This window comes from Panthera tigris, chromosome A2 (genome assembly GCF_018350195.1).
Source record: "Panthera tigris isolate Pti1 chromosome A2, P.tigris_Pti1_mat1.1, whole genome shotgun sequence".
Taxonomy (NCBI): domain Eukaryota; kingdom Metazoa; phylum Chordata; class Mammalia; order Carnivora; family Felidae; genus Panthera; species Panthera tigris.
Window position 1 is genome coordinate 147618448 of NC_056661.1, and position 19155 is coordinate 147637602.

At 39.0% G+C, this 19155-nt stretch overlaps 1 protein-coding gene across 5 annotated transcripts in view; it reads left to right on the top strand.

The window, feature by feature from the left end:
* Positions 1-5553: 5553 nt before the first annotated feature.
* Positions 5554-19155, top strand: part of EXOC4 (exocyst complex component 4) — a 745858-nt gene continuing 732256 nt past the window's right edge. For all 5 annotated transcript variants that reach the window (XR_006212814.1, XM_007076278.3, XM_042972750.1 and 2 more), the window contains exon 1: positions 5554-5677. Coding sequence is in view for 4 of the 5 variants with exons in the window: in XM_007076278.3 (XP_007076340.1) it covers positions 5592-5677 (86 nt within the window). In the remaining variant the exon portion in view is untranslated. The remainder of the gene's footprint in view (positions 5678-19155) is intronic.

A 19155-nucleotide genomic window follows, 5' to 3' on the forward strand; every position in this document is an offset into this window, starting at 1 on the left:
TATCACGTAATTATATTTCCAGTTTGTGATAGAAGTAGCCATCATTTTGATTCTTATCCAATTCTTGTGTTTTTTAAAAAAAGTTCTTTTGAAAAAAAAAGTTCTTGGGGCGCCTGGGTGGCTCAGTCGGTTGAGCGTCCGACTTCGGCCCAGGTCATGATCTCATGGTCCGTGGGTTAGAGCCCCGCATCGGGCTCTGTGCTGACAGCTCGGAGCCCGGAGCCTGTTTCGGATTCTGTGTCTCCCTCTCTCTCTGACCCTCTCCTGTTCATGCTCTGCCTCTCTCTGTCTCAAAAATAAATAAACATTAAAAAGAAAAAAAAATTTGAAAAAAAAGTTCTTTTGTTTATTTCTGTTTATAAAGGCAACCTATTCATAGAAAATTCAGGAAGCACAGGAAAGTATTAAAAAAATGAAAAAATGCCTATATTCTTGCTCAAAACAACTTCATGATACCTGCAGAGGTGTATTTTAAACAAAACTAGTACCTTACTTTACTAATAATAGCTGGTATTTGCCAAGTGCTGATCATGCATATCTCACACAGTCTCACAATTACTCTCTCTAGGAGACTTCCCTATTATCAACTGCTTTACAGGTAAGGAAACTGAGGTACAGAAAGGTTAAGTAACTTGCCTAAGGTAACCCAGCCAGTAGGTGGAGAGCTAGGATTGAATCTAGGTAGCCCTATTGCACAGCCTGAATTTTTAATATTTTCGTTGTGGCCAAACACACAATATTTACTATTTTAACCATTGTAAAGTATATTATTTATACATATATTATATATATTATATATATATTTATATTTATATTATATTTTTAATATATTCACAGAATTTTGGAACCATCACCACCATCGAGTTCCAGAACATTCCCATCTTCCCCAAAGGAAATCCTGTGTCTCTAAAGCAGTCATTCTCCATTCCCATCTCCCTCAACCCCAGAGAATCACTAATCTGTGTTGGGGAAGAAGAATTTCTTCTGGTCTTCAAGGTCCTTCCAGCTGGACTAAGAATCAAATTGCCATGAAACAGATCAACAGGAGAAAATAAAATTTAGTTTCCTATATACAGGGAATCCACACAGACATGAGATTCCAAAGGCAGACAGAATGAGGTATATGTGTCAGCCTGAATGGAGAAGAAGAGTGCAGGGGTCTGGGACTTCAAAGGGAAGGAATACAATTTATAGGAAGATACACAAGAGTATATGTTTGATAAACAAACATTTGCTGGGGCACTCAGAAACAACGAGACATAGAGGACTTGGGTCAAACAGGCATTGCTAGGTTCCTCCATGTCTGCTGTACCTGGTTCATATTGCAATGTAGTTATCTATGGACCCAGAGCAGATCCTCTACCTAAGTTCTTTTTAGGCGGTTGAGAGGGAGGTAAAGAGACTTTCCTGAATCTGCAGAGTTTTGATTCCTTTTTAACTCAAAACAATCTTTATGCTAAAGTGGCCCATCTTTGGGTGTCCTGCCCTTGGCCCTGACATCTGCTGTCTGCGTGAATTTGCCTATTTTGGATACTTTTCATATAAATGGAATCATAGATTGTGTCGCCTTTTGTATCTAGCTTCTTTCAGTTAATATAATGTTTTCAAGGTTCTTCGATGTTGTAGCATGTATTGGTATTTCAATCCCTTTTACGGCTGAAGGATATTCCTTTGTATGCGTATATCACGTGTCGTTTATACCTCAGTCACGTACCACATATTATACCACATTCATCCATTCATCCAATGATACACACTTGTGTTGTTTCCACTTTTTGGCTATTGTGAACAGCGTTGCTATGAACATTTGTGTAAGAATTTTTTTGAGTACTCGTTTTCAATTCTCTTAGATATATACCTATGGGTAAAATTGGTGGGTCATGTAGTAATTTTAACTTTTCGAGGAATCTCTGAACTGTTTTCCACATTGGCTGCACCATTTTACATTCCCCCTACCCATGTACAAGGGTTCCAATGTCTCCACATTCTTGCCAACATTTATTTTCCATTATTTAAAATTATAGCCATCTGATGGGTGTGAAGTGGTATCTCACTGTGGTTTTGATTTGCATTTCCCTGATGACTAATGTTTTAAAGCATCTTTTTATGTGTTTCTTGGCCATTTGTATATTTCCCTGGGAGAAATGTCTATTCAAATTTATTGCCCAGTTTTTAATTTGAGTTTCTGTCTTTTGCTGTTGAGTTGTAAGAATTCTTTCCATGTGCTGGATATAAGACCCCATCAGATATATGATTTGCATATATTTTCTCAAACGCTGTGGGTTGTCTTTTTACTTTCTTGATTGTGTCCTTCGATGCACAAAAGTTTCTAATTTTGATGAAATCCAAGTCATCTATTTTTCCTTTTGTTGCTCATCATTTAGGTGTGATATATAAGAACCCACTGCCAAATCTAAGGTCATAACAATTTACTGTATTTTTTCTTCTAAGAATTTTATCTCTTATGTTTAGGTCTTCAATCCATTATGAGTTAAATTTTGTAATATGCTATGAGGTCTGAATGCATTCATCCTGACCTGCAAATTCCTATGTTGAATCCTAACCTTGAAACATGCTAGTATTAGGGGGGTGGGGGCCTTTCGGAAGTGATTAGATATCAGTATTCTTTATAAAGGAGACTTCATGAAAGTCCCTAGTCCCTTCTACCACTGAGGTCACAGTAAAAAGTTGCTGGCCATGAGCAAGGACGAGGGCCTTCACTGGAACATGACTATGCTGGCACCCTGGTCTTGGATTCCAAGCCTCCAGAAGTGCAAGAAATAAATTTCAGTTGTTTATAAGCTACCCAGTCTGTGGCATTTTGTTATAGCAGCTTGAGTAGACTAAGACAGGATCCAACTTCATTCTTTTGCATGTGTATGTCCAGTTTTCCCAGCATTATTTTTGAAGAGACTTTTCTTTTTTCATCAAATAACATTGGCACCCTTGTAGAAAATCAATTGATCATAGATATACGGATTCATTTCTGGACTCTCCATAAAATTCCAGTTATCTATATGTCTATCTTTATCCAAATGCCACACTTTTGAATACCTATAGCTTGTTAGCAACTTTTGAAATCAGGAAGTCTCAGTTCTCCAAATTTGTTATTAAAAAATTTTTTTTTACATTTGTTTAATTTTGAGAGATAGAGTGCGAGCTGGAAAGAGGCAGAGAGAGAGAGAGAGAGAGAAAGAGAGAGAGAGGGAGACACAGAATCCAAAGAGGACTCCAGGTTCTGAGCTGTCAGCACAGAGCTCGAACCCGCAGACTGTGAGATCATGGCCAGAGCTGAAGCTGGACACTCAACTGAATGAGCCACCCAGGAGCCCCCAAAATTTGTTATTGTTAAAGATTGCTTTGGCCATTTGGGGCTCCTTGCAATTCTGTATGAATTTTAGGATCAGTGTTTCCAATTTGGCAAAAAAGGCCATTGGAATTTTCATAAGAATTGCATTGAGTTTGTAGATAGCTTTAGGGAATATTGGCATCTTACCTGTATTTTGTTTTAATTAATGGACACAGGATGTCTTTCCATTATTTGATTCTTCTTTAATTTACTTCAGCAATATTTTGTAGCTTTCAGTGTAGAAGTCTTTCACTTCCTTGGTTAAATTCATTTTTAAGTATTTTATTCTTTTCAGTGCTGTTACTGGAATTGTTTTGGCAATTTTCTTTTGGATTGTTCATTGCTAGTATATAAAAACACTGCTGATTTGTCTTAATATTGCATCCTGCAACCTTGCTGAAGTAATTTACTAGGTCTAATCATTTTTTTAAAAAAATTCTTTAGGATTTCCATGTGTAAAATCATAGTATCTGCAAATAGAGATAGTTTCACTTCTTCCTTTCCAATTTTATTCTTTTTCTTGCCTAATTGCTCTGGCTAGGATTTCCAGTATTTTGTTGAATAGAAGTGGCAAAAGTGGGCATCCTGGTCTTGTGCTTGATCACAGCTGGAAAGCTTTCAGTTTTTCACCATTGCGTATGATGTTAGCTGTGTTTTTTAAATAAACAGTCTTTATCATGCTGAAGAAGTTCCCTTCTATTTCTGGTTTGCTGCATGTTTCATTGTGAAAAGGGTGTTGGATTTTGTCAAAAGCTTTTTCTGCAGCAACTGGGATGATCATGGTTTTCTCCTGGCCTGCATTCTTGGCCAGTAGGGTCAATTACTTTTCTCTATGTATATAAGTTACCTAAGTTTGTAACCTGCTTTTTGTACTCATACCATGAAAATCTCATTTTCATTAAAAACCATTAAAATTATGATTTCCTGAGGCCATATATATATATTTCCCCCGAGGTTGCATGTTATATCCTCATATGGATGTTCTACAACTTACTTAGTACTTCTATATCGTTTCAGTAAAAATAGTTGATGTGTTCTGCTCTACAACTCCAGAACCTCTGAATTTGCTTTCTTTTCAGTTCTGAAGTTCTTTAAATCTTTACTGCTACTAAGCAGATCACCTCCTTCCCTCCTGCTTCATGTTTATTTTTCTTCTTGTTCCTTGATTTATACTTCTCATACATATGCTTATCTTTGTTTTTTGCTTATTTCATCTGCTGAATTAATGACTAAGCCAGTAGAGTCAAATGCAAGAAATATAACAACCAGGGTACCTGGGTGGCTCAGTTTGTTGAGCATTGGATTTCGGCTCAGGTCATGATCTCAGGGTTCGTGAGTTCAAGACCCGGATCAGCTCACTGTTATCCGCCTGTCAGTACAGACCTGGCTTCAGATCCTCTGTCCCCTTCTCCCAGCTTGTGCTCTCCCCGCAAATAAATAAATATATAAAAAAAAGTATAAAAACTTACCGGCAAAAATAATAAAGTTCAAATGTACATTATTACTATCTATATTTTATTTAGCTTGGGAAGAAAAAATCTGCAATTTGGTCAGTTTTGTTTTTTGGTCTTTTTGTCAGTATCCAATTTGTGAGCGCTTGCAGCTATGTTTTTAAAGCATTATCTGCAAATACAGGGATGTTGGAAGATTATTGAACTCACATATAAAACGAATGTAGAAAATTTAGTTTTAGAGAATAAACATTTATTCTCTACAGAAAAGCATCTCCGTGTCTTATTTTCGCACTTTATTTATTTTTTAAACCACTTGTGTTTAAATTAAAATTTTGCTCATAGACATCCCTTTCCACAACCCCGCCCCAGTAAAATACACGCCCCTACGTACACATTTTGGCATCGTTAGATACATTTGATTAAAAAGCTGATAAAATTCTAAAAACAAGGACACTGAAAAAAAAAAAAAGAATCCCACCAGATCAGAACAGATACAAATCAGACAGTCCTTAGGAGACTTGACCAAGTTACCACTGGTTTAGTTTCCCTGTGTTCCCAGGAACCGCGGAAGAAAACTACAATTCCCAGAATGCTTAGAACGCGTGCGCGGCCTGGAAACTTGCTGGCTCAGTCCCGCCTCCTTATTCCAGTGATTGGACTGTCCCGTTGCGCGTCTCTGAACTTCTCTTTTTCCATTGGTGGACTCCCCAGCGAGGTCAATTACAGAGCCTACGTTCGTTTTGGCCCTTCTAGCCTGCCGGCTCTCCCCCTCCCCGCCCGGTACCAAGATGGCGGCAGAAGCAGCTGGTGGGAAATACAGAAGCACTGTCAGCAAAAGCAAAGACCCCTCGGGGCTGCTCATCTCTGTGATCAGGTGAGGGAGGCAGGAGGCAGGGTCAGGGGACAGGGGGCAGCGGGCAGCGGCTCGACCTCCGCTTTGGAAGGGAGAAGGGTTAGGTGGGTTCCACCCTGCCGACCCCTCCCCTTTCCTCCTTGCCTCCCCCAACCCCTCCCAAGGACCCCCACAGTCCTCCCTTTTTCTCTGGGGTTGGGCTAGAGGGAGGAACCCCGCCTCGCTGTCTTTTCTTTAGGGCCAGAGCTTTCCATTAGGGTCCCCGGGCCCTAAAGGCACGCTGTTTGGGGGCTTGGTAGAGAAAGCCAGGTGTATTCATTTATTCATACAACGTTTATTTATGGATTGCCTTCAGCCGCGCTCACTAGGGAAGGCTTCTTGTTTCCTGGATTTCTGGGTGGAAGGCCCTGAAGTCCGGGGACTACTGTCACGAGTTGCAGATTGTGTTCTCACACTTCGGACACCTCCAACCACCTGTGAATGGCCACAGCTTCAAATACAAGAGCCTGTAATGAGCTGGTAGAAGGGCCGTGGGTTTGAAGGCACACATCCGTTTTCAATTTTTTTCTGCCTTCCTGTCCCGGTCTAGTCCTTCAAAACAAAACCAAACAAATTTCGAGTTATCTGCCATTCTCCCAGAATATGTATGGTGGGAGTGAGATTGGTGGGGCTCCTGTTTTAATAATGTGATCTAGATTAAGGATAGGGGAATCCTTTCCAACACCATTAAGCATGATACAGGGAGTGATTAAAACAACCTGAATAAAATGTATTTAACACGTTTTTACTTTGTTGACCTTTGAATTTAAACTCAGGTATTTTTCATAAAATGCCCCCCCCCCTTCCCTCTCTCCTCTATCCCTCTACCTATGCTAAACTTTTGGTTGAGTTCTAGGAGGGCTCCTGGAATGTCCTGTTGATCTTTTTAAAACCCAGGCTCAGTAGTACCTGGTAGTTCCTAAGGGCTTGAAGGTATCCCTAGATTGAATTTTAAAAGTCTCCCACTCATGGACTGATAAAGACCCTTCTCATGGGTGTTATTTTGGGGCCTCTAATTTCATATCATGGTATATTGAATCATTATTACTAAGTTTTTTGGTTGATTTTTTTCTTTTTAATTAAGATTTTTTAATTAAGATGATAATTCTCTGTATGGAAATACTTAATAAACCTGGCAGGCCATACAAAGGGAATGCGGGTCTAGTGTGGACCCACATTCTTGCTGTGACAGTATAGTGTAGATGTTTCATGATACTAAAACTCCGACTAGAGTGTTGGTAGTGGCCCATCTTAATCTCCTGTAGAATTATAATACATGAATTTATTTGGTTTCTTTTTTGAGCTTCTTTTTTCTGCCTTGTAGTCAACATTCATTTAAACTGTGCATTTAATGCTAGTTTGTAGTATGATGCCTGGTCCTTAATACGTAGTTAGTAAATATATAAATATATGTCAAACAAATGAGGGAATGCCCTGAGTTTTGCGAAGATGAATCAGACGTGACGTTATCCTGGAGAGTATAGCTCACTTGAGGGGTAAAATACGGAAGTAAAAACTATGACATAAGAGTGGGAGAGACAGAGACAGGTGAAATATGAGAATCCAAGAGGAGTGGTGAAGTAGAGTGTGGATTAGGGAAGGGAACAGCTGTATATAAATGTACCATTTCAACTGTGTACTTATGATTCTGTAGGCTTTACCACTTCTGCTGTGTATCAATTTTCTTAAATGCCAATTACATTCACTCTAAATGCCCTACATTTGACAACATGAAAACCAAACTAAAGTTTATTTATTTATTTTTTTTACTGATGCTGGTTCAGAAACACTGCCTTTGGCTGACTGTTCCTTTGCTCTTCAGGGGGACTTTGCCGCTGGATGGTGTGGAATATGATTTTGTGGTTGTTCGTCCATCTTTTCCACCCATCTATATTACCTTCACATTATCACCATGATTTAGGGCAATGCATTTTTTGTGCTGACTTCTGTTGTGTGTTAATATTTGTCATTTTTCTTCCTTATCCTTGACCACCTCCGACCACTTGAATAAACCCTTTTCAAACATCTGTTGACTAGCATGGTATAACAGAGTGTCCAGACCTAGTATCCTGGGCAAGTTTTTTTAAAAAATTTATTTTAGAGAGCATAAGCTGGGGGGAGGAAGGGATGGAGGGAGGGAGGGCGGGGGGATCATCTTAGGCTCCACGCTCAGCATGGAGCCCAATACTGGGCTCAATCCCATGGCCCTGGGATCATGGCCTGAGCCGAAATCAACAGTCGGACACTCACTGACTAGGCCATCCAGGTGCCCCTCTGGGCAAGTTTAGTAAGGATTCAAGCTCATGGTTACATAGGACCTTACTTATGACTGGATATTGTTGGTTCTGGAGTGTTAATGTTTGTATTTCAATATTTCTTTGAGTCATAGGAACATTGTGGGGTTGAAGCGAAAGTGTTGCTAGCTCTCCCTCCTTGTTGTTATGTCCCTGATGTGCTTTTGAACATAACACAGTGGTTTAAATTTCATAAAAACAGTGGCAGTTAATGAGAGGAGGATGGTAGTAACTTCGGTGTTTAGGTGGGGAGTAGCAGGGGAGAGTACTTCAGCAGAGAATAGAATGGGGAACGTTGTTGGTAAGACAGTAGATCTTAAAAGTTTTCATTACAAGAAATTATCACTGTGTGAGGTGGATGGATGTTAACTAAGCTTATTGTAATCATTTTGCAGTATACACAATATATTAAGCCATGTTGTACAGCTTAAAGGACCGCAGTGTAATATGTCAATTACATCTTGCTAAAACAGGAAAAAATGGGAATGTATATTTCTTGTTAGTAAACTCTTCTCACTCTGAAGTTGCTGCTTTGTCTGTTCAGTTTGTATTCTTTGTGATACCCTTCTTGCAACATTGTATTCGTGATTAAAAAAATTTTTTTTAATGTTTATTTTTGAAGGACAGAGAGAGAGAGGGAGCACGTGAGCGAGCATGAGCGACCCTGAGCGGGGAAGGGGCAGAGAAAGGGAGACAGAAGTTGAAGCAGGCTCCAGGCTCTGAGCTGTCAGCTCAGAGCCCGATGTGGGGCTTGACCCCAGGAGCAGTGAAATCATGACCTGAGCTGAAGTTGGATGCTTGACGGACTGAGCCACCCAGGAGCCTCTGTCTTCATGATTCTTAATTTCTCATGTAAAACTTTTGAGGATTGCCTCCTCTTCTCCTTGACGGCTTTTCAGATTCTCTTTCAAATAAATACCAAAGCTTTCTTGAACCCATTTTAGGCTCATGTTTGTAAAGTCTCAGCATCCTTGAAGATCTATCTGATACGTGCCAGTTCTCTTTCATGTTCCCTTGGACCTATCATTTTATCACCAAATAAATGATTTGTCAGTGATAGTCCTTTGAAAAATTTGATTAGTTGGGCTTTATTTCTCTTTATTTCTCTTTTTATGTCACTGAGCAGTTTTTTTTTTTTTTTGAATAGTGAGTGTTAAAAATTCTCCATCAGTTCTTTTGTTCAGATGTGTAAAAAACAGTTATTTGTATTTCTTATTGGGCATTAGCATAACACATATATATTTAATGCTCTCTCTATGAGTTGGAACAGCATAAGGAAACTACAGGTGGGTAAGGGTTCGACCTAAAGATACAGTAGATATAGACACGGGGAATGGCCAGATCTCATCACTGTTTCCTGCTGTGGTGCCAACTAGTTAAATAACAACTATTTTGCTGGTGTGATCGACCACCACTTTAAAGCATTTGAAAAACAAAATAGCTTCAAGAAGTATAGTGTAGTTGTAATGAAAATGTTATGTTTGGTAGATGATTATTTAAGAACCTTGAGACTCGTAAAATGCAATTCTTAGCCTTTTAAAAAAAAGTACTGGGGAAAAAGATTTCAGGTCAATCAGAGGTTTCACAGGGTGGGCTCCCAGGGTATTGCTGGGTCCTCAGGCTGGGTAGTGGGGCTTTGATGAGGAGACAGACCGTGCTTGGGACTGAGTCTGTCGGAGGCCACTCCTCTAACTGCAGCTTTTGGCTTAAAGTCTTGCCGCTGGCCCTTTGAGATGGAACTAATTGGGTGGACAGAGTCATGATTACCCGCTGATGTAAATTTGGACAGTTTTACACGTATGTGTGCACACACAGCATTTTCCTACTTTTTTATTGATTCCTACCCCCTAACCTCTTGTTTGGTGTGATGTCGAAACAGGCAGCCTTTCTAAATGAGAAGTAAGCAGAATGGCATTTTGGAGATGCTATTTTATTTTTGTGAGTTCTTGTCAGATTTTTAATTGGGAAATGTGTCTACCACTTACTGTTAGGTGATTTGCTTTCCAATTAAATGTTGACTCACTTCTCCTTGCAAGTTGGCCTTTAATAGACCATTTAATTGGGAAGCCAAACTTTGGCTGTGGCTTGAGGTGACCTTACCGGAACCTCAGAGCGGAGCTTTTGTAGACAGACTCTGGCTACAGATGTCAAGGAGGTTTGAAGGCAGTTGAAGGCCCACGGTGTCACCAACTTTCATGTCTTCACAGAAGTTGGGATTTCAAAAACTTGGGAAATCCTTTGTTGTAGACACCTGTTAAATTCTCTTCCTCCTCAGAGAGTGTTTTCGGTCAGCCCCGTACATAATTCAAAGCCCGCTTTGTTGAAGGGGCCCGGGCTCTGATCAGAGCTTTGAACAAACAGCTTTGAGGTCCATGGCACAGTCTGTGGCAGAAGGGAACGTGGTCACTGTGTTCGGAGCGGAGGCCTGGAAGTTGTGCTAGGCGGTTAGCGCTGTTTGCGGCGGCCCCTCCTCTCTTCATCTGAGCCAGGCTCATTGTGGTTTTTAGGGTTCCCCGCTCTCTCTGCATCCTGGGGCGTCTTGGCCCTAGCAATGTGGTGCCGTTTAAACATCACTGCTAGGCTCTCTCGAGACTAAACACTTTTTTCTCGAAGTCCTGCCACATCCGACAGCATATGTGGATATAAGAGGCAAAATAATCCCCCTCCCCCCCGCTTATTTTTTTCTGCGAAACATGAAGAATTAATATCTTGGGAACCCATGTCTTAGTTTCCAACCTCATGTGTCATTTTTAACACGGGGATTTCCTGAAGGCCTTGAGGCAGAGAGGGGTATGTAATGTTGGGTGCTGGGTCAGGTTTTTTCCAAGCCACTACTTAGAGTAGATAGGTGCGGTCAGTTTTTGGTGGGAGTTGAGGTGTAGTTAGTAGAGCGAGAGAGAGAGGGAGAAAGAGAGAGGGGAGGGAGAGGGAGAGCGAGATCTGGTGAGAAACTTGATTGTAATGTTTGCCAGATAGCAACCGGGATAGGATGTTAGTTTTCTGTCAGGAATCTCCTTCCCAGTTTGGTGTGAAGGTAACCAAAAAACCTTCTGTAGCTGAATTAAGATGGCAATTATTGATAATTTGGGAGTCAGCCAAAGAAGCTAGATTTCAGTACATGTACTCTTACGTGTACATATGAAATATATCTAAGCAGACGTAAAACACAAAATATTTATTAGGTTAAGGACAGAAAGTTTATAAACGAGCAAATTGAAAAGCCTATGATCACTTTGTCTAGATAACCCCTTTTGCCATTAACAAATTACATGATTTTCTGAAATCACAGGTATAATTTTCAAAATTCAGTTACGTATTTAGAAAATGCAAATATTTCAAGAGGAACAAAATAAAAACCAAAGACTTTTCTCCCTGTTCATCTCTTCCCTGAAATATCTCTGTTAAGTGTCGTTTGGTTCTTTGAGGAAAATAGAAACTGTATTTAAGTATGTGTGAATGTATGATCTTTAAACAAGAATGTATATTCTTTAATATTTTTTCTTTTTTTTAATGTTTATTTATTTTGAGAGAGAGCGAGCGAGTGAGCACGAGTGGGGGAGGGGCAGAGAGAAGGGGAGAGAGAGGATTCTAAGGAGGCTTCGAGACAGCGTAGAGCCTGATGCAAGGCTTGATCTCATGAATCGTGAGATCATGACCTGAGCCGAAACCAAGAGTTGGATGCTTACCCGACTGAGCCACCCAGGCGCCCCATTTTTTAATATTTAGTATCTTAATATATAATATTATTTATGAAATTATATGCACTTAAAGAATATTCATGAAAATTATGTATTATATATTCTTTAAACAATTGGGGTCATACTATGTATATTTTTGAACCTCTGTTCGTTGGCTTATTTTTCTCTATTTTGGAGATCTCTTCTAGCAGCACGTATTGATCTATTCAATCTTTTCAGTGGCGATGTCGCGTTCTGTCATATGGCACTCCATAATCTATTTAATTGGTGGTCTCTTTCCCACCCCTTTTGTAACATTTAAGTTTTTTTTTTTTTCCCCCTTTTTGTCTTCTGTTAAAAATGCATTGCAGTGAGCATTCACATACCTCTGAGAGCCATATCCATGGTGTAAAATCATGGCAGTAGCAGAGGAATTGCTACATCTGAGTATATGCACATTTTGTATTTTGACAGAGTCAAAATGTCCTCTGGGAAGATGGTAATTTACACCCCCACAAGTGCTGTGGTAGCGTACCTGTTTTCCCTGGCCCTGGCCAGGAACTGGATGTTTTTGATGACTGTCTTTCTTTATTAACTCTGTTATGAGTAAGAGGGTAGTATTTGTCTCACTGTCACGTAGTTGCATGTCGTAGTTGGATGCATGTGGGTATACGTGTTTTGCAAATATTTTTTCCCGATCTTGTGTTGTCATTCTCTTGACATAGTCTTTCCCAGAGCAGAAGTTTGTAATTTTCACGAAGTCCAGCTCATCAGTGATTTCTGTCGTGGGTCATGTCTTTGGTGTTGTATCTAAAAAGTCTGTGCCGGGTTGCCTGGATGGCTCAGTTGGTTACGCGTTTGACTTGGCTTCAGCTCAGGTCATGATCTCACGGTTTGTGAGATCGAGCCTGGCTTTGGGCTTCGTGTTGACACTGTGGAGCCTGTTTGGGATTCTCTCTCTCCCTCTCTTTGCCTCTCCCCTGTGTGCATGTACGTGGGCTCTCTCAAAAAAACTATAAGTAGTCTATGCCATACCCCAAATCGTCTAAATTTTCTCCAATATTAACTTCTAGGGGCTTTATATTTTGTCTTATATTTGGGACTGTTATCTGGTATGAGTTAAGTTTTGTGAAGGCTATAAAATCTGTGTCTAGATTTTTTTTTTTTTGCACGTGGATGTCCAGCACCATTTGTTGGAAAGATGATCTTTTTTCTCCATTGTTGGACACATGTGGGATCGTGAACAACATTCCATGCCTTTTGTTCTCTTCTTGTGCACACTTGTCATTGTAGCTTTCCTCATTTTCCTTTATAAAAATTGCATCACAAAAGGTGGTAAAAAAAAAAAAAAAAGTCATAAAAAAAAAATCCAACAATCCTCTTCCCAAATAATACCTATTTTCTTTTTAAGGTTTGTGTGTGGATTCTGTTTAGGTACATACAGAGATTTAATACTTGTAATTATAACAAACTTAATTTTTTTTTAGCATAACAAAATTTTTTTGTATTGCTGTGTAGACCTTGTAATTATACATTAAAATTTTTTTTAAATGTCTATTTATTTTTGAAAGAGACAGAGTGTGAGCAGAGACAGAGAGAGAGGGAGATAGAATCTGAAGTAGGCTCCAGGCTCTGAGCTGTCAGCTCAGAGCCCCACGCAGGGCTCGAACCCACGAACAGCAAGATCATGACCTGAACCGAAGTGGGATGCTCAACCGACTGAGCCACCCAAGCACCCCTGTAATTATACATTTTCTAAGTGGGGAAATCAAAAAATATGGAAAATTACAGAGAAGAAAAATATAAACTCATTCTCTTTACCCAGAATTAAAAATTAAGAAATTTGCTTCCAGTGTTTAAAAATTGTTATGAAAATAATACACATTCATATAAAGAGTTCAAACACTGGAAATGCAGCAAGATGGAAGATGAAAATTATTCCAAACTTTATCTTTTGTAAATTACTAACCATCATTGATATTAGCTGCACCTAATTGTAGACATTTCTCTGTCTCTGTGTGGGTACGAAATGGGTGTATAGATAGAAATAATTTTTTAAATAGATATAGGATCTTTATATGCTGACTTGTATGCTCACTTTATTTGTCTCACTTTTTGAGGTATATATACATGTAGTAAAGTGTATACATATTAAGTATATGTCTTGCTGAATTTTAACTTGTGTAACCACTACCCACATCAAGATAGAGGTGAACATTTCCAGCATCCCTGTCCATTTCTTTCCAGTTCGTATTTTGTGTGAGAGTATCCTGTTATTCCAGCACCATTTGTTAAAAAGATTATGCTTTCTTCACTGAATTTCTTTTGCACCTCTGTCAAAAATCATTTGACCAGTGCGGGTCTCTTTCTTGATTATCTAGTCTGTTCCATTCATCTGTTTATCTTGATAACATTATTACACAGCAGCCACACAGTCTTTTTTTTTTTTTTTTTTGAGAGAGAGAGTGCGAGCAGTGGAGAGGGGCAGAGAGAGAGAGAGAGAGAGAGAGAGAGAGAGAGAGAGATATTGAGATTGAGAATCTTAAGCAGGCTTCGTATTCAGTGCAGAGCCTGACACGGGGTTTGATCCCATGAACTCTGGGAATATGACCTGAGCTAAAATCGAGAGTTAGCTGGTCAACAAACTGAGTCACCCAGGTGTCCCTACAAAGTCTTGATGGTTGCTTTTATAAGTCTTGTAGACAGTATATGTTCTCCAACTGTATTGTATTTCTTAAAAATTTTTGTCACTATTCTAGGTCCATTTCTGTATCAATTTTATTTTTTATTTTTTTCCATATTAATCTTTGAATTAGCTAGTCAATTTCTACCATAAAACATGCTGGGATTTTGGCTGGGATTGCATTGAATGTACAGATTAATATGGGAGAATTGACAGCTGTGAGTTGTCTTATCCCTGAACAGGTATATCTCTTTATTTAATTAATTTCAGCAGTTTTTAAATGGATTTCAGCGTGTAAGTGTTACACGTATTGTTAGTCAGGTTTATCTTAAAGGCCACTTCAGTGTTTTCACACCCAGTCTTTTTTTCTTGTTTTTTTTTTTTTTTTAGTATCGTTTCCATTATTGTGTCTTCAAGTTCATCTTTTCTACAGTTTCCAATCTGTTGTTAATCCTATGTGATGTAATTTTTATTAGATTGTAGTTAGGGGCTCTAAAAGTTTGATTTGGGTTTTTTAAGAAAAAAAAATCATTAATAGCTTTCCTTACATGTTCAGTCTTTCCTATAGTTTCTTGAACTATGGAAACAGGTATAATGGTTTTAATGCTCTTCTTTACTAATTTTGTCATCTGTGTCATTTTTGGGTTAGTTTCAGTTGATTATCTGTTCTCCCCCCCGTTTGACATTCTTCTATACCTTTTGGATACTATATACTGTGATTTTTACCTTTTTGGGTACTGGTAGTGGATGTCTTTGTTTTCCTGTAAATATTCCTGAGTTTTGTTCTGGGATGTGGTTAGGTTGCTTGGAAACGGTGGCCCTTTCAGGTCTTATTTTAAGTTTTGCTCATTGGGAGCAGAGCAGCATTTGGTTTAGTGTCAATTTTGTCTCACTTCTGTTGCAAAATCCTTTTGAATACTCCACCCAGTGCTCTGTGAATCATGAGATTTTTCACTCTGGCTGTGTGTGATTTCAGATACTGTGTCCACTAATCCTTACTGGTGGTTCTATTCCTGGCCTTGGGTTATTTCCTTTCATGCATGTGCTGATGATGGTCAGCCGAAGCTTTAAGGGAGCCCTTCTCCAGATCTCCAGAGTGCCCTGTGCAGTTCTCTTTCCTCTGTCACCAGCCCTGCAAACTCTTAACTGCCTTCATGTTTAAGGTTTCAAAATTGGGTTTTTTTGGTTGTTGTTGTTACTTTCAGATGCTAGGGTAAATTTAGTTCCTGTCATTTCATCCCGGCCAGAAGTGGAAGTCCATCAGGGCTTACTATTTTGAAAAATATCTCTAAAGTTTGATTTTTCATTGGTCCGATTTCATCAGCTGCATATGCCCAGAGAGGAAGAATAAGGTAATCAGATGTGCTGTCTGAAGGTATGGCAGGAGAGTGAGGTAGGTATCTCAGCCCTGATGGCCTGATTTTTGCAGTATTTTTGCAGAGTGTTTAATTAAGCAGCTAAAAAGTTTCACTTCGTATAATATTTTTCCAGGAACTTTGCCTTCAGAACTCCTAGAAATGCTTTAGAACTATTTTGCATCTGTTTATGTATTTGTTTTTGAGGGTATAGTTTTTTTTTTGTTTTGTTTAATGCCTGTGATGGTATTGTTCGTCGCAGCCTGAGCTCTCATAGAGCTGGTAATTGGTTTTCTTTGGGTGGCACAGCGTTTAGATTATTTTTGTTGGTGGTGGTTTTGTTTTGCTTTTTGTTTTTGCTTGCATTTGGAAGTTTGCAATCTGTGCTCGCATTTTTCAGTTTGCAGTGGTGGGGGCTGTTCTCTATCATCTTCTACTCTGCTCCTTACATTAACTGCTTTTCAAGCCATGAAATGAGTTCTGCTCTTTTCAGTAGCCAGTCCTTTATGTGTTGGGAATTCGCCTTGAAAAACACGGGAACTACCATTTAACAGGGAGGTTCTTGTGACTATTTGACATGGTAGGCAAACTTAACGTTTTAAGTTCCTTAGGAGAACCTTTCCTGACGTTTATTGTGTTAAAAGTTTTTATATAGCCCTTGCAAAAAATAAAGTGGCACATAGTTCAAAAACGTGTTTTTCCATTCAAAATTTGGTGCCTATCATTGTGCTAAATATTATAGGAGACATCATTTTTATACTCAAATATATCACCTGCGTGTTTTTAAAAATTCAGAATCTCAAAAAAAAAGTGCAGACTCAGTCACCACCTACCCACCTTGGTAGAACCTCCATTTTAAGATTAGCAGGTGTTTTGAATGCAAATTGGGTAGCCTTTAGGATGTAATTTAGTTGGGGGAAATAAGGTAAACCAATTATCATTAACTTTTTAAAGCAGAGACGATGGTATCTTGGCTATATTTACAAAAATATTCTTAATTTAAGTAAAAGAACAATTGAACATGGAAAAAGACAGACAAAAGAAACACAGCCTTCTAACTGCCAGAGAGGAGGTGAGTGGGAGGATGGGTGAAGTAGGTGAAGGGGATTAAGAGTACATTTATTGTTATGAGCACGGAGTGATGGATAGACTTGTTGAATCGCTGTATGTACATCTGAAACCACTATAACACTATATAAATTACACTGGAATTAAGACTCTTTTCTTTTAATTTTGAGAGATACATACTGAATATATACCAGTAAAAATATCATGTCTAGTATTTGCTTCAAAATCGTGGGGGTTGAGGGTTGAAGTTAGGGTATAACAAGATTGGGATGTATTCACAGTTATTGAAGCTGGGTTATTTGAGGAGTCTTGATTTTTGTACGTGTTTGAACATTTCATGAAAATGTGTGGGTGTGTTTATATGTAGGTCCTGGGGAGAGGGAGGGAAGGGCATTACCAGGGTCTGTGGACAAATCTAAGAGATACTACATACACTTCACGTCTAGTCCACCCAGCTTCTGCCCTCCCTCCCTCGCGCATGGACGTGTTCGAGTCTCTCGGATGTCTGTAGTTAAACCTGCTTCAATTTGGGTATTCCGGAATTTCCAAGATAACCTAGTGCCATGCAACACCTACTTTTGTCTTCTAAAATGTGATTTCTGAGGAACTCGCCAGAATCTCCACGTCAGGGAAGTAGCCTACACCTTCAAAATGACCAAATGCCGTAATGTGTGGTAGTCACAGGAGCCTTCCCCCGGGGATGAAAAATAAGATCCCTGTGGAGAAGGCTAGGGAGCATGTGGAGCTTCAAGGTCAAGTGGGAAAAGAGATGGTGCTGGTTAAGTGAGGGTGGGAGGTGGATTTCAAATGGACTCTGTCAATCCTGGATTCAGTTTTATGCTTTAGTGAGGCTGATTTTACTTAGTTTTAGATAATGCCCTTCTCTGTTGGTTATAAGATTTAGAGCTTTTGGCCCCCAGAAGTATTTTGTATAACTGAGTTAATTGAAATATTGAAAAACCGCATGTGTTGGGTGTAGTAATTGGCCCTAAGTGCTGTCTGAAGCAAGACACCAGTGAATTTTCAACTGACTTTAAAGCAGAAATTGTTTGCTGTCACTTGATATTAAATGAATCTTAGTAGCGAATTAAGGGATGTTGTTTTTATGCATCCAAAAAGTTTTTCAGAAGACTTGTCATCATGAATTGCTATCAGTTGGGATGGGATTATCTTGTATTTTGTGGGATCTAATAAGACATAATTAAGAAACAAGCCGTCACAGTGTATAATTGAATATAATAAAATCGGATTAAAAAGTGTAATGTAGATTCGGTTATGCTTTGAGTGAAGCCATATCTTATGTGATTATATAGTGATACACATCTCAAATATTTAATGTGTGATTTTTTTCCATGCAAACTCAGAATTACGAGGGTCTCTCTCTCTTTTTTTATAATTCATTGGAAGCATTTATAGACGATTCATCATATACAAAGTGCTCTGCATAGTAGAATAGGCTTTGAAGACCACTTCTCAAGTTGTTTTATATTCTTGATCTCTTTTCCTCTTCTTTAGTTTGGAGTTACACTCTACTCTTATGCAGAACTGGCTTTAGTTCCCCTGCTGACATGTTACTGTCAGGCATTTCTTAGGTTGGCTGTTTCATGCTTTAAAGGAAAAGAAAATCTGACTCTCAGACTTTGAAATAAGGGCTGAGTAGATCATCTAATAGTGTAACCTAAATGTTTTTGTTTAAAAGCAGTTTGGGAAAGAAAATAGGATTCATGTTTTCAAGAATCATGTCTGTTCTAGGGTTTTTTTTTTTTTCTGTCTTGGGATCAATAACCAAAAGGAATATTCTAGAAAGCTCAGTGAGCTAATGTTTGGTTTTTTTTTTCCTGTTTGGAGTGAGGGTCCAAAACTAGTTAATCCTTGTGTTTTGGGGTTTAAAAATACTTACTTTTTGCCTTATGACAATGTGTTATTCTATTTTGTAAATAAAGAGGACCCCTTGTCTGGTGCTCTTTCCATTATGTGATTAAAAAAAATTCATTAGGATTGTCCTGACGAGAGTGAAGGTGGTACAGGTTGAGGGGTTCAGGTGCCTGATGAGGAAAAAGTACAAGGGCTCAGAGACTGCTAGTTTCTCTAAGAGGCCTTATTTCCCAGGAAGGGTATCACTGAGTTTTGATTCCTGCTGTAGATTGTGCTTTGAACAGCTGTAGCTTCCTGATAAGTAAGTGATTTTTGGATAAGTGGATTTTGGATATGTGGGACCTTGCTTGTGATTAGTTTTTCTGAGTTGTTTGAAGGGATTTACATCAGTTGTTTTTGTTATTCCTGGAGGAGAGGTCACTGGATACCAACAAGTATTTACCTTAGTAAATACTTAAGCATGTTAACTGTTTTCAGATAGCATGACTTAATACTAATTGTTCTGCAG